Source organism: Cuculus canorus, chromosome 5 (assembly GCF_017976375.1).
Source record: "Cuculus canorus isolate bCucCan1 chromosome 5, bCucCan1.pri, whole genome shotgun sequence".
NCBI classification, from domain to species: Eukaryota; Metazoa; Chordata; class Aves; order Cuculiformes; family Cuculidae; genus Cuculus; species Cuculus canorus.
Window position 1 is genome coordinate 60,971,868 of NC_071405.1, and position 20,559 is coordinate 60,992,426.

Below are 20,559 nucleotides of genomic sequence, written 5' to 3' on the forward strand. Positions count from 1 at the left end.
ATGGAAAAGGCTAAAGAGATAAGTAAATATAAGATTTCATTACTAAAACATTATTAAAAGTTTGGTAAACATGGCTTAAGAAAATTTTTTGGTAAGCATTTTACAAAAACACCGAGAATAAACAATAATAGTAATAAATCACTAATGTTCAAAAATCAGGAATGCTGTATTTACCTCATTGTAAAAAATGAAGTCACCACTGTGATGTACATAATAGACACCCAGGTTCACCAATACATTACTTTGTCAATAACACTGTGACTTTGTATACTTAAAATATAGGATTTTTTTTCATTGAGGAGGTGGCAATTTTTGAAGCAGACTCTAGAATCTTTAAATCAATTGTATTGGCTTTTGTAGTCTATATAAATTTAATTTTTAATATTTCAATTAAGAAAAATCACAGCTGTGAAATAATTATTTTTTGCTTTGACAGAACAGTGAACTTGCAAAGCATTTTTATTTTCCCCATATTATATTGTTCGGTTACTCTGTTAAGTTGTGTTGGCTTTTGAATGATAAGAAATTGAAATTAAAGCCGTCGAACTTATGCTGATGTGAACATGCTTCTTATGACAGTAGTGTACATATTAGCTATCATTCGTGCCTTAAGATTTATTCTTTCACACATTTAATAATGAATACTTTCCTCCCCAACTTCCAGTGCATAGGAGCACAAATATATCAAACAATACAAGCCATGCCTGCATCCCCTTAAATTAAGAGTAGTCCAGAATTAGATGGTATCGTGCAGTTTTCTTTCTACGCTTGGCAGAAGGAACAAGCCTGTTTGCCTGTTACAGATAGAGGAATTGTGCCTGCTGCCGCTCTTTCTTGTAGCATTATATAAATATATATATAAATATATAATATAAATATATAAATATATAAATACTGCAGAATTTTATTTGTACACTGATTTATTTCAAACACTAAAATAATAAATAAAATATTTTCTTTCCTATTCTGTTTGATTGCAGATTCAGGCCAGATCTCTGAGAAAAGAGAATTCTTTGTTCTTTTTTCATAATAAGGAGACTTTATTTGCGTTTTCCAGAGTAAAGGACTTTTTCCTATGTGTCTATGTATTGTATTTGAAATACTACTTGAAGATGTATGTGATCTCATTGTATGTATTTCAGGGAGTTCTTGTTACCAGTGTACGCCACAACAAATACAGATTATCACAGTATTTTCTTACATCTTCTGAGCTCTCATCCCACTATATTCTTACCGCTGTTTAGTGGAAGAACTATCAGTTTTGGAATCGTGTTGTGCTAGGTTTTTATACCAGTTTCTGTAATGGAGAATGTAAGCTTCTTAAGAAGGCAATCTGTTGTTTTCATAAAAGACCACTGCACGGAATTTCAGCTATCTCAGTCAAAGTCCTAGCTCCAAGGCTTTTTTTTTCAACAGGAGAATTTGGATCTTGGAACGCTCGTGCATTTGCTTCACTTCATTCTGAGCGTGCTTGCATCACTGACATGAGTTATGTGAATATAGTTAAGTGTATGCATGCATGCAGGCTCTGATCCAAAATTAGGTTGATATAACAATGTACAGTGGGTGTGGGAGAAACAGTGTAACAAATGGAAAAATATATTGCCTCTGTGAAGTAACATGAAAATGTTATGTGATAAGATAGGTTCTGTAAGATTTAGTTAGAATGTCATTACACCAAGCTTGATTTTTTTTTTCTTTTCAAAAGTGATGAGAGTATTATTCAGAGAAAGTTAATCTGTTTGTGGCAGTCTATAACTTGACTTTTAAAGTTTTAGAGTACTTTCTCTGTCAACAGGAATGGAAGACAAACATTTGTATGAGATTTGAATGTTGCTACTAAACAGAGTCTGGCAGCTTTACTTAGACTGGCGTTGAGCCTGTTGTTCTTTTAATGCCAGGTTCCACACCTAATACTTCTGCTATAGTGTGCACCTGTGCTGCTGCACAAAGTGATTGATTGCCTGTGGTTTTGGAGCATTATGGGACTCAGCCTTGGAGGAATCATTGTGATGTATCATAAGCATTGAAATCAACGTTAGTCTACAATTATTTTTATGGTCTTTGGTGTATGTAAGAGACATCATAGAGTTTCTGGTAGTTTTTAGTAATTTCCAAAAATTTTGTAATTGACTTGCGTATGGGTGCAAACACAGATGCATAATTTTATTGACATCTGTGAAGCAATGTTGATATAAGCTCAACAATTTATAAAATACTGACATATTTAGAAAAAAAAGAGATGTGACCATGGATGATACGAAAATTTAATATGGCATCAATTTGGTATATTTGTAATTTTAACAAAGTACAAAGCTACAGGAGAGTTCAGTAAGTTAGACCAAGCCAATTACGGTACAGTCTGTGAGTCTTATTACGTCGCCATGAATTTTTGATGACACGTTTTGCAGAAAACATGTTTAGAAACATAGTTGAAAGAAAAATTTTCACAGATGGTATGAAAATGGGATAGGTTCTCTGTCAGCGTTCACTTGCAGAGTGTATAAATTCAGTCCTTCAGGTTACAGAATGGAGAGAAATTGCAGGTACCTGTAATTGTACCTGTACGATACAAGTTACCTGCATCTCTAGATATCTTACAAGGTAGTTGTTTAAAGCTTAACAAAAGCAAGAATAAAGAGGTAGTTATAATGGCAAGCTGGAACTTTTCCCTTTCCAGATAACATACTTTTTGCCTGGTGATGGATTGTTATACCATATTGAATTTAAAATCCAGGTGATGTAAAAACAAAACACAAGGCAGCATTGTGATAGTGTCATTCATATCACCGTATCTGTGTGTGCTTACTCAGGGGTTGGACTAAGAGATGCAAACTCCCTAATGTCTGTATGTTATGAAAGTCCTCAATGTGTGCCCATGTTGCAATGCAAATTGAGTGTTTCATGATGGATGTTACAAATTAGCCAGTGAAGTTGACTAATTTAATAAGCCAACAATTTTGAAGAAGGAAATGGTAGCACATTTAGTACTTTATATCACTATACAGTCTGTATATTTCTATAAAGTGTTTTTTTTTGCGGATTGAAAGTTTAAAAAAAACAAACCAGAAAATAATTAAATTTTCTTGATTCTTGTAGTGTAGCCCGTCGTAAGATCTGTTTCAGTTACAGATTTGTGTTCCTGCTACTTTGTTTTTTAAGTCATACCTGGAGGGTTAGGGGCTATCAGGCAGCCCTCTGGATAATGGCAAAATATATCAAGCGACAGCAGCAGTCAGAGGTGTAATTCAATGAGCAAGAAAGAGCATAGATGCTGTTGGATGCTTGTGTATTGGAATGCACATCATGTTTGTCCTAAAGTGCAGTTTTCATCTTTGCACTATTATGTTACATTTAGTTGACTTCTTTTAACCTCTCATGTACAATTGATTCACATAAAGTAGATTATTACCTTGACTTTCATGCCTTTCTTGGAGGAATGAATTAAATGAGGCCCAATCAACATCAGCCCCTCTTAGAGCATAGCTTTAGTGTTTACTGCGCTTATAAAACTCCCCTTGAGCCCTTTTAGAGGCAGCAGAACTGGGTTTCCTCTCAAAGGTAATGACCTTTTTGTAATTTAGCCTTTCCTGAGTATTTCCAAATACGCTGCTTTAACTTAACTTGATCCTTTTTCTCTCCAGTGAAGCCAAATGTGAAAATAAATGCTGAGTTCTCATTGCAGACTTCTGATACATAATATAGTTTTCTGCCTTTTTTGCTCACTATTTTTTTCTCAATATCAAGAGAAAACTTTTGAAATTGCAATATCTTTTATTTTTCCAAAGGAAAGAAAAAATACATTAAAATTACATTTTCTTAAAAAAAAAAGTATTCAAACTTGATTAGTATTTTTTAATATATCCCAGTTTGCTTGACAAAAGTCTAATTGCTAAAAATCAGAGAATGCAGAGGGCCAAACTTCAGGCAATCTTTTGAGTGCTTCACTATATGATGTTAATATTCTTTTTCATAGACAGTTTGCATGGAAATTCCATAATACGCTAATTTGTGAGCTGAAAGAATATTCAGCAGTTTCTAATCCATATTTAAGGATTGCCAAAGGTTTCATATTTTATCAACTTTTTATCTTGCTTTTTTTGGCTTTATCATCATTTTTGTGAATTCAGTATTTCAGAAATCTGCAGTAAAAAGCATAGCTTAGACACTATATGAAATTTGAGACTTTTGAGCAGAAAATTAATCAATAGAATTTGGACTTAAAGCATTCAGTGATGTTTGTTTAAGGTTTATGGATAATATCTGTCATAATTTTTATTGGTTTTAGATGAAGACAAGTAGTATTAGCCAAGCTAGTGATCCTGAAATCAGCATGCTCTGCGGATTAGGCTGCTTTGGAAAATCAGATGGAAGAGAGTAGGGGGTCCGATTTCTCTAAAATTACAAAAATATATATGTATGCTGTAATTACCTAATTTCTTGAAAATAGAATGAACACGTAATTTTGGATGTATTTATAAAAGTCAGTATGGACTCTGCCTCTTTATTATGCTTTAAATGGCATAGTTTTCTCTTCCTAGGCCTAAGAAAGCATTTTGGAAGAAGAGAAAATAGAGTGAATTATTTTCATTCCTTGCCAAGAGATTACTTTGATGTATAAGTCTTATAAAATGCTCTTTTCTGTATCTCAAAATTCTGAGCATCCTAAAGTGTGTTGAGTTTGATGGAAGAGATAGTCTTTGTGCGATGAATAGAAAGGCTTTTTTTTTTTTTTTTTTTACGTGGACTGCATTCATTCAAGGTTCCACAAAGTATTAAAACTTTCTTGTTAGTCTTTGCTCTGCTTCAAGTGTTCGGTGACAGTGTTAATTATCAAATTCTTACTCTTGTACTTTTGTTTCTTTTTTCCACTTAATTTATACCTTTTGTGGTAAACACAGTTGTCCTACATATGATTGCGGAGCAGCATTCCTTCGTGGTAATATTCTTTCAGTGTCTTATCTTGAATCTCATCATTTTTCATATCTGTTGTTATTTACTGCTAAGTTTGCATTTTTATTCCATATGATATGTCAACAGGAGCACATTGTATTCTGCCAGTTTCTGCAATCTAAAGACTGGGAAATCCTAATGCTATTCTTCCATTAAATGTTCTAAGCCTAAGTACCTCTTAAGCTATAGTATTTCTTTGTAATTGAAATCCCAAATTTGAATGATAAAATGTATTAATTTAATACTGCTGGCATGCTGTCTACTTGCTTATTTTATAGTGTTTGTCTCAAGCAGGGGGACTCTTCAGGTGCATTTACATTCAGTAGCTGTCCTTGTGAGCTAAGCTGCAAAGATGATGATATTCTCCCTACATCAGAAGAGGATGAACCACAGAAAAACATTACAGTCAACTGGAAGTCTTTGAAACATAATTCTTTGGATTTCAGTGAGTCTTTCATAACTTTAATTAGAAAAGTAGTACTCAATATTTCATGCCCTGGTGGACCACACTGTTAATTACTGTAAGAACACTCCTGAAAAGAATGTTCATGACCTTTAATAATCAGCCTGAGAAAAATGAGATCTTACTACAGTGTGGCTTTCTGATAGGAATTAATAGATCTGTAGAATAAAGCATTTCAGGTTATTTTGAAGAAGGAGCATGACCCATTTTTCCTTTCCTCCCTCCTTTCCTCCCTCCTTTCCTCCCTCCTTTCCTCCCTCCCTCCCTCCTTCCCTCCCTTCCTCCCTCCCTTCTTCCCTCCCTCCCTCCCTCCCTCCCTCCCTTCCGCCTTCTTTCTCTTTTTCTCTTTTTTTTTTGTTTTTTTGAAAACTCATATTCAGGTGTTCTGTTTACCTGAATGAAATTCCTATAAGCAAATAATTTATTGGAGCGGAGGGATTGGGTTTTATTTAAGAGGTCTAACCACACCTATAGCCATGTTCTAATTTTTTTAAAGTGAAGATAGAAAAGCAAACTCAAAAATGAAGTATGACGAGCAGCTGCTCAATTTACTTATATAATGCATAAGTCTGTCCCCAGCCAAGCAGCCTCAGGGTTGGCATGCATGATCAAGTTCAGCAGCACAGCAAATCACTTTCTCTTAGGTGAACTGCAGTAACTAATCATATGTCTGATATTAGCACTGTCTTGAACGTTAGGTGATTAATGCAGAATAAACACAAGTTCGTAAGTTGGTACCTCACTGAAGTACCACACCATCACTCAAAGATCAGAAGACTTTTCCTGAAAACTTTCATAGCGTAATGGTGTTTGTTATCATATCGTATTTATGCTGTTGAATATGGATAAGTGCCTGGTGGGATGTTAAAAAATGCCTAAACATGTTATGCATTTGTGAAGATGATCTGAACCAGGTTAAACACCAAACTTCTGTTAAAATTTGGCATATAAATTTGAAAATCTGTTCCTATGTCACTTAGATGCTTTTGAAAATTTTTACTCTTTAGTGTCATGTATTGTGCCAAGACTGTATCAAAACAGGTAGGGAAATTGTAAAAGGTTAGCTAAAAAAGGAGGGAGGAGAGAAAATACTGAAATTGTCAGCTAAATACTACTTGCAGGCATATTTTATGAAGGCAGTGTTGAAGAAGGATTTGTCAAGTAACATTTGGAAGATTTGTTACCAGCACACTTAGTTTTAAGTTTTTGTTTTATATCTGTTTGTCTGTAAATATGTTTTGAAGACTTTTTTACAGTTTGTGATCTTATTTTTTCTGTAGAAGTTCTTCGTAGTTAAGCAATTTAAAATTTATTCTAGGTTAATCTGAAATCTTTCATTATTATAATCATAGTGCTGTTTTTCATTTCTGATAGCTAAGACACTTGGAAATTCAGGAAGATCCCCGAGTGGTTACCAGTGGTTTTCAGACATTGCTGCTCACTTTCTTCCATCAAAGGGCAAAAATGCTCAAGAAGCAGCAAGGGAAGCATTTTCATCTCTCCAAGGTGCTTTATTCAATTAATCCATTGTGTCTTGTAGATTACACTGATTTAATATGATATTGAGTAAGGATCTGTATTGTCCTGTGGTTTTAAAAGTTTGAATGTTGTTGTTGTCAGTTTGCCGTCTCATTTTGCATTTGGTTTGGAAACATTGGTATCAAGATTGCCAGCTTTAATGTTGAACACATGATAATTTGACTGGCTTTTGAGGACCCTTGAAAGCCTGAGCAGTGGTCATATCACTGTAACAATGCTATTTCCACCATACTTACTTGCTTTATAACTTGCTTTTTAGCTTTCTTGTAACATATACTCTGTGTGTGAGTGTGTGCTATGGATGTTATCTGCTTGCTAAAGCACTTTGTAGCTAGTATAATTTTAAATTAAGTTTGCTAGAAAGCTGTTGCATATTTTGGCATATAAGTTTAGATTAGCAGCAGTAAATCTCATTTATATTCTTTATGTAAAGGAGAAATTGCTATTTTGGGAATAATGAAATCCAGGTTCATTACTACCCTCCTGTTACAAAATACTGACAGATAAAAAATTAACATTTTTGTTCTATATTTTCTTTTCATTCTAAATTTTAAGTAAAACATTCATACAAGCTTGTTTTCATTCATAAAAATGGGAATATTTTTATTATCAGAATAGGTAGGCTCATATACTTGTTCACGAATTTGTGTGGGATGTTGTCCTGTACATCTTAATTTTGCATGTGCAGCTGAGTATTCATGATTGAATATAGGCTGAAAAAGACACCCTAGGGTTTTTTTTCAAAAGCTAAGAAGTTATACTTTATAGAATGTCCTTAAGGTACAAGTTTTTGATTGCTTGAAAATCAGCAAGGTGGATGTGATCAAACTTGTAGTAAAAGACAATAGTATTTAGTGTAAATTTTCTGGTCATAATCTCTAAATGGAAGCAAAAGGTTGTGTAAAGCTTTTCTTACATTCTTATTATATTTGAATGGAAATCTGCCAATGCAAACATACTTTTGCCTTAGCATCTGTCAGAATAGATTTTTTCTCTGACTAGTAAAGGAGCCTATTGCTTTCAGCAAATTACTTGCATTAACTGTATTATGGTCAAGAAAAATCATAACTTGCTGATCCTTGGTAGAAAACTTGGATGTGGGTGTGGAAGACTGAATGAATTATGGTTATGTGATGGCAAAAGAAACAATTTTTTTTCTCAGAAGTGAACTGATCTGCAGATGTTCAAAAGGCTTTTTCTGAACTCATAATCTGTACAGCAGTTCAGTCCACTGATATAAGAATGGAGTAAGCAAAATTCTTTTAACCTTCTCTTTGTTGAGTTGACTGTTTTAATCACCTCTAAAGAAGATGAGTGCTGCCGAATGGATTTAGAAATGAAAAAGTATTACTAGACGTTATGAAACGTAGTTATTCTGTAAAGCGGATGGAATTCTCTAGTGAAGCCAACAACTGGTTACATTTATTTTCTTAAACTCTTCTGTTAAACTTTTCCTTAGATATGATTGGAAGATTGCAAAGATTGCAGTGCTTTATATATAAATCACAGAATCCCAGCATTGTTGGTGTTGGAAGGGACCTCAGGGGATCTAGTCCAGCCCCCCTGCTAACGCACATCCACCTAGAACAGATTGCGCAGGAGCATGTCCTGGTGGGTTTTGAGAATCTCCAGAGAAGCAAAACTCCACAACCTCTCTGGGCAGCAAGTTCCAGTGCTCTGTCACCCTCACAGTAAAGAAGTTTTTCCTCATGTTCAGAACAGTGTAACTTCCTGTGCTCCAGTTTGTGCCCATAGCCCCTTGTCCTCTGCAGTTGTACTTTGTCAAAGCTCCATAGGCTTGAAGGAAACTAAATAGATTTTTATTACATGAACATTTAATCTAAAATATTACTTCCTATAGACAGTTTTGATGCTATGTTTTGTTGCTCTTGGACTAAGGGTCCTGGGTAACCCATTTAAAAAAAATCAGGCTGAACTTTGGCCAATGTTATCTTTCTGGTCAGTTATTTTTAGGCAGCTCAGCCTAAGGATGAGTCTCACCTGATCACATCTTATAAATTATTTGGAACAGCGAATGCCTCAAAATTCACCAGAAAGGCTGTATGGTTTCCCTGTACATCCTGGAGATGTGCTGTGTAAGATTCTTGCCTTGGGAAACAGAGCTTATTGTCAAGACCGCAAGTCCTGGGTGGATACTGGTTCAGCATTTATGCCTTTCTACTCGATACAGTGTTTTGGGAGTCAGTTTTATTCTACTCGCAAACTAGTGAGAGATTATTTCCCATCATTTCTCTAATTCATGCAGTGAAAAAAGAGATTGTACTTTTATTTACTTTAAGATGATTTTTAAAAGTAAAGCTTGAAATTATGAACTTATCCAAATCTCGTTGCCTTCAGCTTGCTGTAATACTGTTACGTGTCCAGAAATTAGTTTGTTGGCTTATGCATTTTAAATTTAGAACTGGGCAGGGTATTGATTTGTTTTTGTGTTTGGTTGGTTGGGTTTTTTTCCCCTTCAGTATTCCAAATAATGCTACAGAACTTTTAACTGCAGGCCAAAACTCTTTATTCTAGACTAAAATACTGGCTGCATTCAAATACGTTTATATATCTGGACAGAATCATCATTGCATGCTAGTTTCTCAGCTGAAATTTGTGAAGATGTATCTTGACTTCATAGGAGTTCTGTGTTAATTTCTATACGGTCTCTTAGATCACTTAGTGCACACTTCCTTTTCTGTCAATGACAATTCCTGTTTTCAGACAGCCAACGCTAATGGCACTGTGACTAAGTAAAGCTAAGACATTTAGAGCAAATTTCAGTATTGGTGTCACCAAACTGACCTTTGTGGAAGTGTGCCAACTCCTGAACTGTCTTTAGAAACACAAGGAATTTTTTATACAAAAAGTATTTGTTTCTCATTAAGGCAACAGCCAACAGAGATTGTCTTTATACTCTTGTACTTCTCTGGAAAATAAATGTATGTAAATACATGTACACACTGTAACATTAAAGGACAGGATCCCCAAAGTTACACTGAGAAGAGCTTTGCATAGCTCGTTTAAGTTTGGTCTCACGGGACTGTAATTATATATGCTCTCTATTCAGAGAAGATTTTGTTCTTCATTTAGTTTCTATTGCCCATGACTTACAAAAGGTCCATACTACAGAGCTGCTTCACATATTTTATTATGGTATTAGCTATGTAAGAGTAATGCATTCTCCTTAAGTGCTGCAAATGGAATCTTCTATGCATACACATCCAGATGATCTTTGCTTCCCAGTATGTTTTCTTTAATTGTCTGCTTAAACCTTCCTCTGCTCTCATCTTTCTTTCATTTCTCCTGTGGCTATTTCTGTTTCCTATTGTCTGTCTTGCCATTAATAACTCTTTGTTTATGCAGAGATTATTATTGCAATGAAGGTTTTTAAAAACAGCTTAGACAAGCATCCCTCTGGAATACCAGATAAATATTTGATCTTTTCTTTGAAGAGGGTGATGCACTAAAGGATCTATTGTCCTTTCCAGTTCTATACTTCTGTGATTCAAAGTCTTTTACAGATAGCTGTCATAAACTGAAAATAAATAAAAAAAAAAATTAAAAAAAAGTACAAAAAATCCCAAGTCGATAAAACTTATGGATACAAGGAATTCAGATTGTAACATATCTACGTGTATTAACGCATGATCAGGTTTCTTGGAGCAAGAATTCACCACTGCCCAGGGTAGATAAAATTTACTTGTATTCTGCTCATGTATATATGGAAAATTAACATGAGAAGGATTTTAATGAAAAAAATAGGTGTCAGAGGGGGAAAGGTAGTATGCTGCAAAGTCTTCAGTCATATTTAGGCAACTGTTTGGTTATTAACAGTTGATTGTGCTGAATGAAAGCGATCTATGAATGAAAGGATACCTATGCTGCCTTTCTACACATATGTGAAGTATTCTGTCTTTAACAACTGTATTATTTTTATCCTGCAGCTAATATGGCTTCAGAAGGATTGGAACTGAAGGATATTATTATGGTTCATCTGTATGTGAAGAGCATGAAAGATTTCAATGTTATAAATTCAGTTTATGTGACAGAATTTGATTTGTGTCCACCAGTAAGGTAGGATTAGACTACTGCTATAGTGTATTTATGATGCACTGTAATATACTAAACTATTGTTACTATATTAATGAAGGGTTTGTCCAAATATTTGCACCTCACAGTCTGAGAAGTAGACTTTTGCTGCTTTTTGGAGTAATAACATCAGGTCTGCTCTACTCAAAAGCACTAGGATTTGAAATTCTTGCCTTCTACATGTCACAAGGTTTATAAATGCCCCACAATATGGCCTTAACAAAGACTAATACTTTTTTTTTGCGAGTCTAAGTTTTAATTTGTGACTTGATTGAACTGACAAGTCTTATCTATTGGTGGGATTTTATTTGCTTTTCTTGTTTGTTTGCCTCCCTCGACCTACTAGCCACACTTTTCTGAATGCAACCCAGAGCTTCATCAGACTCGTTTGCCACTCGTTTTGCTGACTCATGTTCGACTTAGTGTCCATCAGGAACCTCCAGGTCCTTTTCTGCAGAGGTGCTAATTGGCCTCCAGAATATATACCAGAGCATAGGTTTGTTCCTCCTCAGGTGCAGGACTTTCAGCTTTTCCTTGTTGAAATTCATGAGATTCCTGTGTGCCTGTTTCTCCAGCCTGTCAAGGTCCATCTGGATGGCAACACAAATCTCTGATGTACTGGCCACTGCTCCAAGTTTTGTATCATCTGCAAACTTGCCAAAGGCGCATTCTGCCCATCGTCCAAATTATTAATGAAGGTGTTGACCAGGATTGCACCCAGTATAGACCCCTGGATGCACCACTTGTTACTGGCCAACTACAAGACTGTACCACTGATCTCCATTCTCGGGGCCCATCTGTTCATCAAATTTTCAGTCTCCCTCACTGTCTACTCCTCCATCTCCACGGGGATGTTACAGAGACAGTGTCAAAAGCCTTACTTAAAACCATACTATTAATGATTATTAAGTCTTTCTGAAGGTAGTGATGTTTGCAGCCTTCTAAGTCCTTATGACAAAACTTGTTCTCCTTTTTCTTCCTATTTTTATGAATACAAAAGCCAAATTGTTAGCTGAGAAGGTGCCCAAGATGCACATCATTTTATACTGGGAGGTATTTCAAGACAGTACCACTTTATACTTACTCTGTTCCCTTTTCTTCCTCTGCTTGTATGAACTTGGCTGTGGTTGAAGATGAATGTTGGGCTTGATGGATTTTTGGTTTGATCTAGTGTGTCTGTTCTTAATGTCTTGTGTTTCTGTCAAATAATGATTGTCAGTGGGTCACTTAGCTGCGTTTACATATTCAGTGAGACTACAAGTATGAAAAGGAATTATTTCAGACTTCTAAGTACACTGATGCTGTCACTTTCATTCATAGATCCCCCAAATCATAGCTGTTTGATGCCTACTGTATAGAATCTTCAGCATTGCATCCCAGTCCATCTCTGACATAATGAAACAGCTTGATGATCTAGATAGGCAATATGTGACTCCTGTGTTATTTGGGTGTGTTAGCTTTTTTTTCTATTGGAAATTGGATAGTGAACACCTAGCCCATGAAATTTTTGTTCTCCTTTTTGAAAAGTTGTGTGTTAAAACTAATTTTCCATTTGTCAATACTTTATAACATTAGTCAAAAGAGTTTATATCTTATCACAGTAACTCATGTTTTCAAGCATTGGAGATAATATGCTCAGTATGCAGAAGTGCCATAGCTTGAAAAATTCGACTTGGATCATAGGTTAATATGGTTGGGAGGGACCTCTGGAGGTTATCTAGTCCAATCCCCTGCTCAAAGCAGGGTCAATGATGAGGTCAGACCTCATGTCTTGCTCTTATTTTTAAAATCAATTGTTAAGCAATTTTCTAATAATATAGTAAAATACTATATTATATACTGTTATTACAGAATAGGAAGTGTAGTATAGGCATGTGAATTTTAGGTCTAGCATGATAAATAGTTGAAAGATGTTGTTAAGATAATATATATCGTGATAGATTCACATTCTGCCGCACTCTCTGGATGTCAGAAGAAACTAAAGAGAGCAGGAAGCGGTTTCTTTGATTGTAAACCCGAATTACTAAACCACACAGGGATGGAGCGCTGGTTGTGTGTGCCTTAAGAGAAGGGATCTAGTTCCAGCTGTAAACTACACAAAAATGAATCTTCACTCCTATCTATCTTAAGTTCTTTTTATGACTCTCATCCTTCTCTCAATTTAGTTTCTTTTGTATCTCATGCTGTTGCAATGTTTTAAGCCTCCACATTTGCATAGCAAGTCACATGGTCTTCCATCACTAAAATAACTGGTAGAAAGATTAGGAATTTGCAGGAAAATGGCTTTTTATGATTATTTTTATGGAACAAACAGTTTTATGTTGCATTTTGTCCAGAAGAAGAATTATACAGCAGTTTGCATGGCTGCATCATTGCATTATGCACAGAGACCTGGATGTGGGAGTTCTCACAAGCAATATGCTGGAAGCACTGACTCAAGGGTGTGGGTCTGTGCTAAATTTGCAAAATTGTCTTGAAAATTTACCAACCCAAGCAGAAAATCCATTCATCCATGCTTGTGATGATGGTAATGAGGAAAAAATATTGTATTTGCATGTGGGAAGAAGGGAGAAAAAACAGGTTTATTGGAAGAAATAAGCAAATTTTGTAAGGTTATGTTATATGATATGTAAAGAGAACAAGTAATTTTTTTGTTGAATTCCTGCTGGGAGCTAAATGACTTTTTTATGCATGGACTGCAAATATAATTATTTTTCAGGCACTGAAATGTTGATTTCTGCCCCCGCTAACCATCCCCTCAACCTGTGCTATTTCCTTTGTGTGTGCAACAAACTGTCCATCCAGGCACCCATTCTTCCTTGGAGCCATCCAAAGTGAACGTTTTAAATGAATGCTTAAGTAGGTTTTCAGTCCTGTCATAAGTGTGTGTCTGTCATGCAACCTGAAGTTTAACAGAAAGATATGCTCAGTATTGCAAGATAGTGTGTGAGGAAGGTGTAAAGGAACAATAAGGTGCTTCTTTTTAAAACCTAGTCCAACCGTTGGAAGGGGATTCAGGGAAAAATCATGGAAGTAAGAATGTGACGATACAGTCAGTCTGAAGACTGCTTGATGTAACTTATCTGGCATTTCCAGAGTTGTGTGGTTGAGTTTTTTTTAGTAGAAGAACTCATATATTCTTAATGAAGTGATATGCATCCTAAAAATAATCACATGGAAATGGACCATTGGCTACTTTGTTGTTTTCTCCTTGGTCCTGGAAACTGTCTTGCTGGAGGTCTGAAGTTGATCATTATTTGGAGAGGAGGTAACACTGTAAATGTTAGCAGGTTTTTACCATACTATATTGGTTTATGTTACTGACAAAATTTCATAACATAGTATCCAAAAGAAAAACCCATGGAACCTAAATGCCAAAAGTTGGTGCAAGCAAACTTTAGGTTTGAAAAAAATAATTGTCTTGTGTTTTCAGAGTATGTGTGGAAACCCTTTTACCTGATGGAATACTGTTTCGCATGGACTGCCTTGCACATAAGTATGACGTTGCGATAGATGATGTGTTGCATGATGAAAAACTGGTCATGCATGTACAGAGCATTTCCCACTGGGCACCTGCTAGCATAGGACCTTACAGTCAGTCCATCAAGGTAAGCAGTCTGTCTTGCTTCTTTTGAACTGTATGTTAGTTTGCTGAAAAAAGTACATTTGTAAAATGTCCTCTCCATCTGGATGGGCAAAAGAAAATGTGTCAAGAGAAATAATGGAAAAGGGGCATTTTGAATTTTTATTTTTAAAAATTACAAACAAAACAAAAGGTAAAAAGCAGGTAAGTCAACCCTAAAATGCTTATTTAATTAAATCCCTATTGACACGAGCTATTTGTTTTCCCTGAGGGACTGTTTTCCCTTAAGGTACGAAATAAGTGTTTTTGCTTTCAAAATCCAATGACCACAGGAGTAAAGAAACAGTTTTCAAAAGCTGCACCTCTGCTACAAGATCACTCACTTGCTGTCCTTCATAGCTGTAGTCCACAAACCCCTGCATGGGGAATTGGTAATGTACATACGAGCACTATATTTAATTTCCTCTGCCAGATTTTGTGTTACTACTACCATCAATATGTTTCATCTCAGTATCAATATTTAACTTTATCATGATTTTATCTTGTAAGACTCTTTGACTACTTAGTAATGTATTTCTGTCCCACAGAGCTTGATCCAGTGAACAACTCTTTTCTTTTATTTCAGTAAATAAGTTTTATATTTAAATTATATTTTTTCCCGTCTAAAATAGCATGTAAAAGATGCAGCCTATAAATCCTTTTTATAAGAATACATCAGAGGAATGCATGAGTGCATAAACAACATGGAAAATTTATTAATGGAAGATAAGTATCTTGGATCTTCTTAAATGTGAATTTTCCAAAATTAAAAGCCTCTTTAGATGGGTTTTCAGAACTTCCTTGGGCTCTTTATGAGCAAATATTAAGCTCTTCAGGTCACAAGGAGAAGTAAAGCCCTTCATTATGTTTTAGGAAGAGAACGTATTTTCCAGAATAAATAAGAAAGTAACATAGGGGGGTTTAATCTTTAGAGTCAATAAAAATAATTTGAAATTATGATATTATTATGATGATGAAACGTTGATCAGTTTTGTACATTTGAGGAACAGAAGCTTAATGATCTTAAAACAGTAAATGGATGTTACCATTTTGTTGTGTACCTGTAGATTTTGTCATTTGCTTGATGGCAATTGGACAATTATATTGTTGTCTTTTCAGTCCTGTGCAAAATTTAGTGGACACTGAGGAATTATCATGTATTTTAACCCAGTGGTTTTGCTTAATTCAGACTAGGGCAACGACTTTTAATATTCAAGGTAGTGCAATTTGAAATCAGTGTGCACTGGCATGTAAGAGCAGGGCTGGCAATGGAAAGGTGTAGGTAGTTCATGCAAACTGTGGAATTCAAACTTCAGGCTCAACAAATCACTCAGCAGAGCATCGGTTTAATTCTGTAGGGACCTTGCAGAATGCTTCCAACAGTGCTACGAGGACAAAAAGTAAAAATTTGAAATTTACCATGAGAATGTCCTCCAGAGAGGCAGAATGAAATTAGAATTTTCAAAGTGTTTATATAGCAAAATGAAACAAACATTCTTCCTCTTCTGAGAATAGCTTTCTTCAAAAAGAACTTCAGTGTTTCTACTTGTAAGAAGTAGACATAAACTGTTGTAATATACAGTATGACTGACTTTCTTATAATTAGGGAAAACCTGAGATAATTGAAGATATTTTTCTTGATCTACCTGTTATATTGGTGTGGAAACCTCTGGCAATCTTAGTGTCTGTGTTAGCAACTGGAATGTAAGCTACATCAGAATTATTGTAATAGCTACATGGCTAGTTTCAGTAGCGTAAAACCAAGTGTTCTGATTATGATCTTCTAGCAGTAGTACTATAGACTACGTAGGCTATTCAGTCTGGGAATGTGTGATGATACCTGGTTTGCCTTCTGCCAGATCTTTGTTCTGCAGTGTACTCCAACCCAGTTTGTGCTGGTCATTGATAGTAGCTTGATATTTTTACTAAATATCCTTCAGGTTTTTACTTCTCACTGTTGTTTATCAGATTACTGTTGTATTTTCATGCTTGAATTCTGTTTTACCAGTAGGTTAGAGGATTTGTCGAAACTAAGCAGTAATTGGTAGATTGTATAGAACCAGCTTGCTGACACTCTTTTCAAAAGCTAACAGCACAATTATACATCAAAGAATTAAAGAAGAAGGGGCACTGCAAAGCTGTGTTTTGGGGTAAGAAATTTATGAGGTCTGATACAGAAAAACTCCAAGACTAACCCTATAGCTTGGGAACTGAGAGAGGGAGGGGAGAGACAAAGAGATGGTTATAGAACACGTTCAAACCCGTCACAAGGTTCAACTCAAAAGCTTCACTCAGAATCACAGAAAGGTTTTGCTTTGAAAAGACTTTTAAGATCGTTGAGTCTAACCATGGATTCAGGCCTGCTAAGTCTGCCACTAGATCATGTCACCAAGTATGACATCTACTTGTCCTTTAAACACCTCTAGGGTGGTGACTGAACCACCTCCCAGGACAGCCTATTCCGATGCTTGACAACCTTTTCAGTAAAGAAAGTCCTCCTAATATCCAACCTAAATCTCCCGTGGCACATCTTGAAGCCATTACACCTTGTCATGTCAGTAGCTACAAGGGAGAAGAGACCAACCCCCACCTCACTACAACCTCCTTTTAGGTGGCTGTAGAGACTGATCAGGTCTCTCCTCAATCTCCTTTTCACCAGGCTAAACAACTCCAGGTCCCTTAGCCACTCCTCATAAGGCTTGCACTCTAAACCCTTCACCAGCTTTGTTGCCCTTCTTGCTTGTCCTTGTTCCAGCATCTTGATGTCCTTGTAGTGAGGGCGTCCAAAACTGAACACAGTGTTCAAGGTGTGGCCTTACCAGCACTGAGCACAGGGGAAGGATCACTTCCCTAGTCCTGTTGGCCACACTATTCCTGATGCAGCCAAGGTTGCCATTGGCCTTCTTGGCCACCTGGGCACACTGCTGGCTCATGTTCAGCTGTCCATCAGTCAACAGCCCCAGGTGGATGCACGTTCAAATAGAGACATTTTCTTACCCTTATTCAGAAAATGTCAGTGTGCACCAGCCTACAACACTTTGTGAAGCAGTTTTTAGCTAATAACAACATCACTGTGCTTAGCAACAACCTGTTCACCAGACCTGGCTTCCTGCGATATCTGCCTCTTCCCAAAGATCAAGTCAATGCTCAAAGGAATCCACTTTTTGTCAGTAGAAGATATGAAAGCAAAAATGACTGCTATCCTCAACAATCTTTCAGAAAATGGTCTGCGGATTGCTTTGACCTTTGGCAGCGTTATATGCAGCCGTGTGTCAGCTTGAGGCAACTATTTTGAAAGTGATCGTAGTTTATTTTCTTAATTTGTTAAATGAAAAGATGTCACAGGCACAGTTTTGGTATTTTTGTGTGGACTTTGTATACTGAGAGCTTATCCATGATTATTTACTTTCTGAGAACATTCTTTGAGCATTTATGAACTCTGAGCATAGTTCATTAAAAATTAATTTTAAAAGAGCCCAGTGCAGCTGAAAGACTAACCACAGATACTTAACTAAGAATGTGTGGAAAGTTGACAGTGTTTGTACCAGATGTACTTCCAGTATGTTAATGCAATTTAAAAGTCTATTTGCACTCACAGTTTGTTTGCTTTGGCAAAGTTTCTTAGTTTTTTTCTATCTGGAAATGAGCAAATAAGATGCCACAGTAGAATTTACGGTACTCTTATATTCCACAATAATATTTGATGGTGACATTTTATACACATACCGATATATGTGAATCTAAGACTTGATTATGTCTGTTGAAGCTTTTAGCTTTTCCTTGTGACCTCAGTTCTTTGCCTCTGATAGTTCCCAAATCCCAGTTGCAACCATCCTTCAGGCATATTTTTCTCAGTTGACTCCTGTGTACTATCTGAACCCAGTGGCACAAATATAAACAAGAGCGTGTTCTTATTCTCTTTCCAATGGCCAGATACCTATAACATGATCAAACTTATGTTCTTTTTATTTAATCTTTACTCACCTTACAATAAACTATTTTTTTTTCTGATCGTCAAGGCATGACAAATTAGCAAGTTAAGTACTGTGGTAACAATAGTGGCAATAAAGAGTCTTGCATCTGCTATATGGCAATGATACTTGCAGTAGTTCTAATATTTCCTTGCTAAGAAGACTCAGTTCCTTCTCTTGAAGTGAAACTGAAAGTCATCTGATAGAGCTCAATGCACAGTTTGTAGCAGATGGCTTTAAAAGGAGAAGGTAAATAGCCTTGTCTATAATGTACACCAGGAAAGATTACCTGGCTACTTACGCTGTCTGACTGGTTGCAGTTTTCCAAAAGCGTGCTTAGCTGTTGTAAAGCAAAATACATATTTTCAGGAATCCATGCAATAAGCATGCATGGATTATCCTTATAAGACGATCAGCTGGAGAATGATAAAAATAAAAAGATGTCAGAAAATTCATGTTACTGAACAGGGAATTGAAAAAAATCATGGTATGATTCTTAAAGATATAGTTAACCCTTTAAAATACTTCTTTTTCACACACATATAGCTGGTAGGTTGTTTGCTTCCTTCCACTCTTTTCATTTTGTGATTCAACAGCAATATACTATATTATGCCACGTCTAGTAATATGGGGGTAGAATACCTGGACCCTCTAATGGGTGGGGAAAAAACGTGGTAGTCAACAGTTCAGTCTTAAATAATGTTCCTTTAGGACAGCTATTTAGGCTGATACTGTTTTAACATCCTAATCAACAACTTGGACAATGAGATTGAATGCATGCCGAGTACGATTGTTGAAGACCATAACTGGGATAGCGTTTGCGTTGGAGGGCAGGGTTGCCATTCAGAGATAGCTGGACAAGCAACTAGTAACAGGAATTTTGTGAAAGTGAACAGGTGTGAAGGAAAAGTCCTACGAGTAGAATTGAATAGTCCCACGCAACAGTGTGGAATGCTGACTGTCTAGGTAGTGGGTCTGCAAAGAAGTAACTAAAATTCCTCATTGTCAGCAATCTAAATATAAGTTCACTATTGCAGCGGTGAAGAGTAACTAAATACAGGCTACATTAGCAAGGCTGTATCCAGCAGGTCTTCAAAACCTGACCCTACAATGCCCTCAGCAGACTAATCTAATGTTTAAAATAGCTCTGCTCTAAGCATAAGGTTAAATTAGGTGACTCTGGAAGTCCTTTCCAACTTAAACTTTTATTAGATTTATGATTAATATTAAAATTATAGATTTACTGACAGAATAACAAAAAGAAAACAACATGTTTATAGGAAAATTAAAAAAAAAAAAAAAAAAGAAGTCCTTTCTTTTCAGGAGAAAGTTTCTCTTGAGGAGAAACTTTGCCAAAAGAAGTTATGTGTAATGGCAGGGCAACCTGGAGAGTGTTCTACATTGTGTGGAGACTAAGTACACAAGTCAAGAAACATTGCTGTTCCTACCTCTTTTTAGCTGAAGATTAACCAACCTGACTGTGAAAATGTTGTATTTAATTAGTGCAGATGCCCAAAAGAGGACATGGCATACCATCTCACCCAGTATCACAAAGTCCATCAAATAGGAGGGGATCACTGTGTTACGTCTTAGAAAATACCTTCAGCTGGGAAATTTCACGTTAATGATGAGACATCTTAAAAAGAAACATCAGGGAGAATTAGAACTGCTGTCTTATTTTAAGTAAATCTTTTTTAGTTAGTAATTGTGGTTCAGGCCTCAAGGCATGCAAAAGTAGAAGTCAGTCATTGATACTGATGTTGAGAATGGGATCAGTCATCACTAGTAACACTCTATGGTACACTTGAAGTAGTTGAAATGGCTGTTTAAACGGAAATTTGGAATTACTTTTGGGGGATTTATATCCAACCTTCCCGCTTACGAAGAAGTTGAAATATGAACAGATAACTCAGGATCTG

At 36.0% G+C, this 20,559-nt stretch overlaps 1 protein-coding gene across 17 annotated transcripts in view; it reads left to right on the forward strand.

The window, feature by feature from the left end:
- DPH6 (diphthamine biosynthesis 6) overlaps nucleotides 1-20,559 on the forward strand; it is a 204,941-nt gene that overhangs the window by 73,864 nt on the left and 110,518 nt on the right. For 16 of the 17 annotated variants that reach the window (XM_054068070.1, XM_054068079.1, XM_054068073.1 and 13 more), the window contains 4 exons: nucleotides 5,245-5,398; nucleotides 6,791-6,922; nucleotides 10,903-11,032; nucleotides 14,481-14,655. In XM_054068070.1, the coding sequence (XP_053924045.1) occupies nucleotides 5,245-5,398; nucleotides 6,791-6,922; nucleotides 10,903-11,032; nucleotides 14,481-14,655 (591 nt within the window). The remainder of the gene's footprint in view (nucleotides 1-5,244; nucleotides 5,399-6,790; nucleotides 6,923-10,902; nucleotides 11,033-14,480; nucleotides 14,656-20,559) is intronic. The other variant, XM_009567261.2, reaches the window with a different exon arrangement.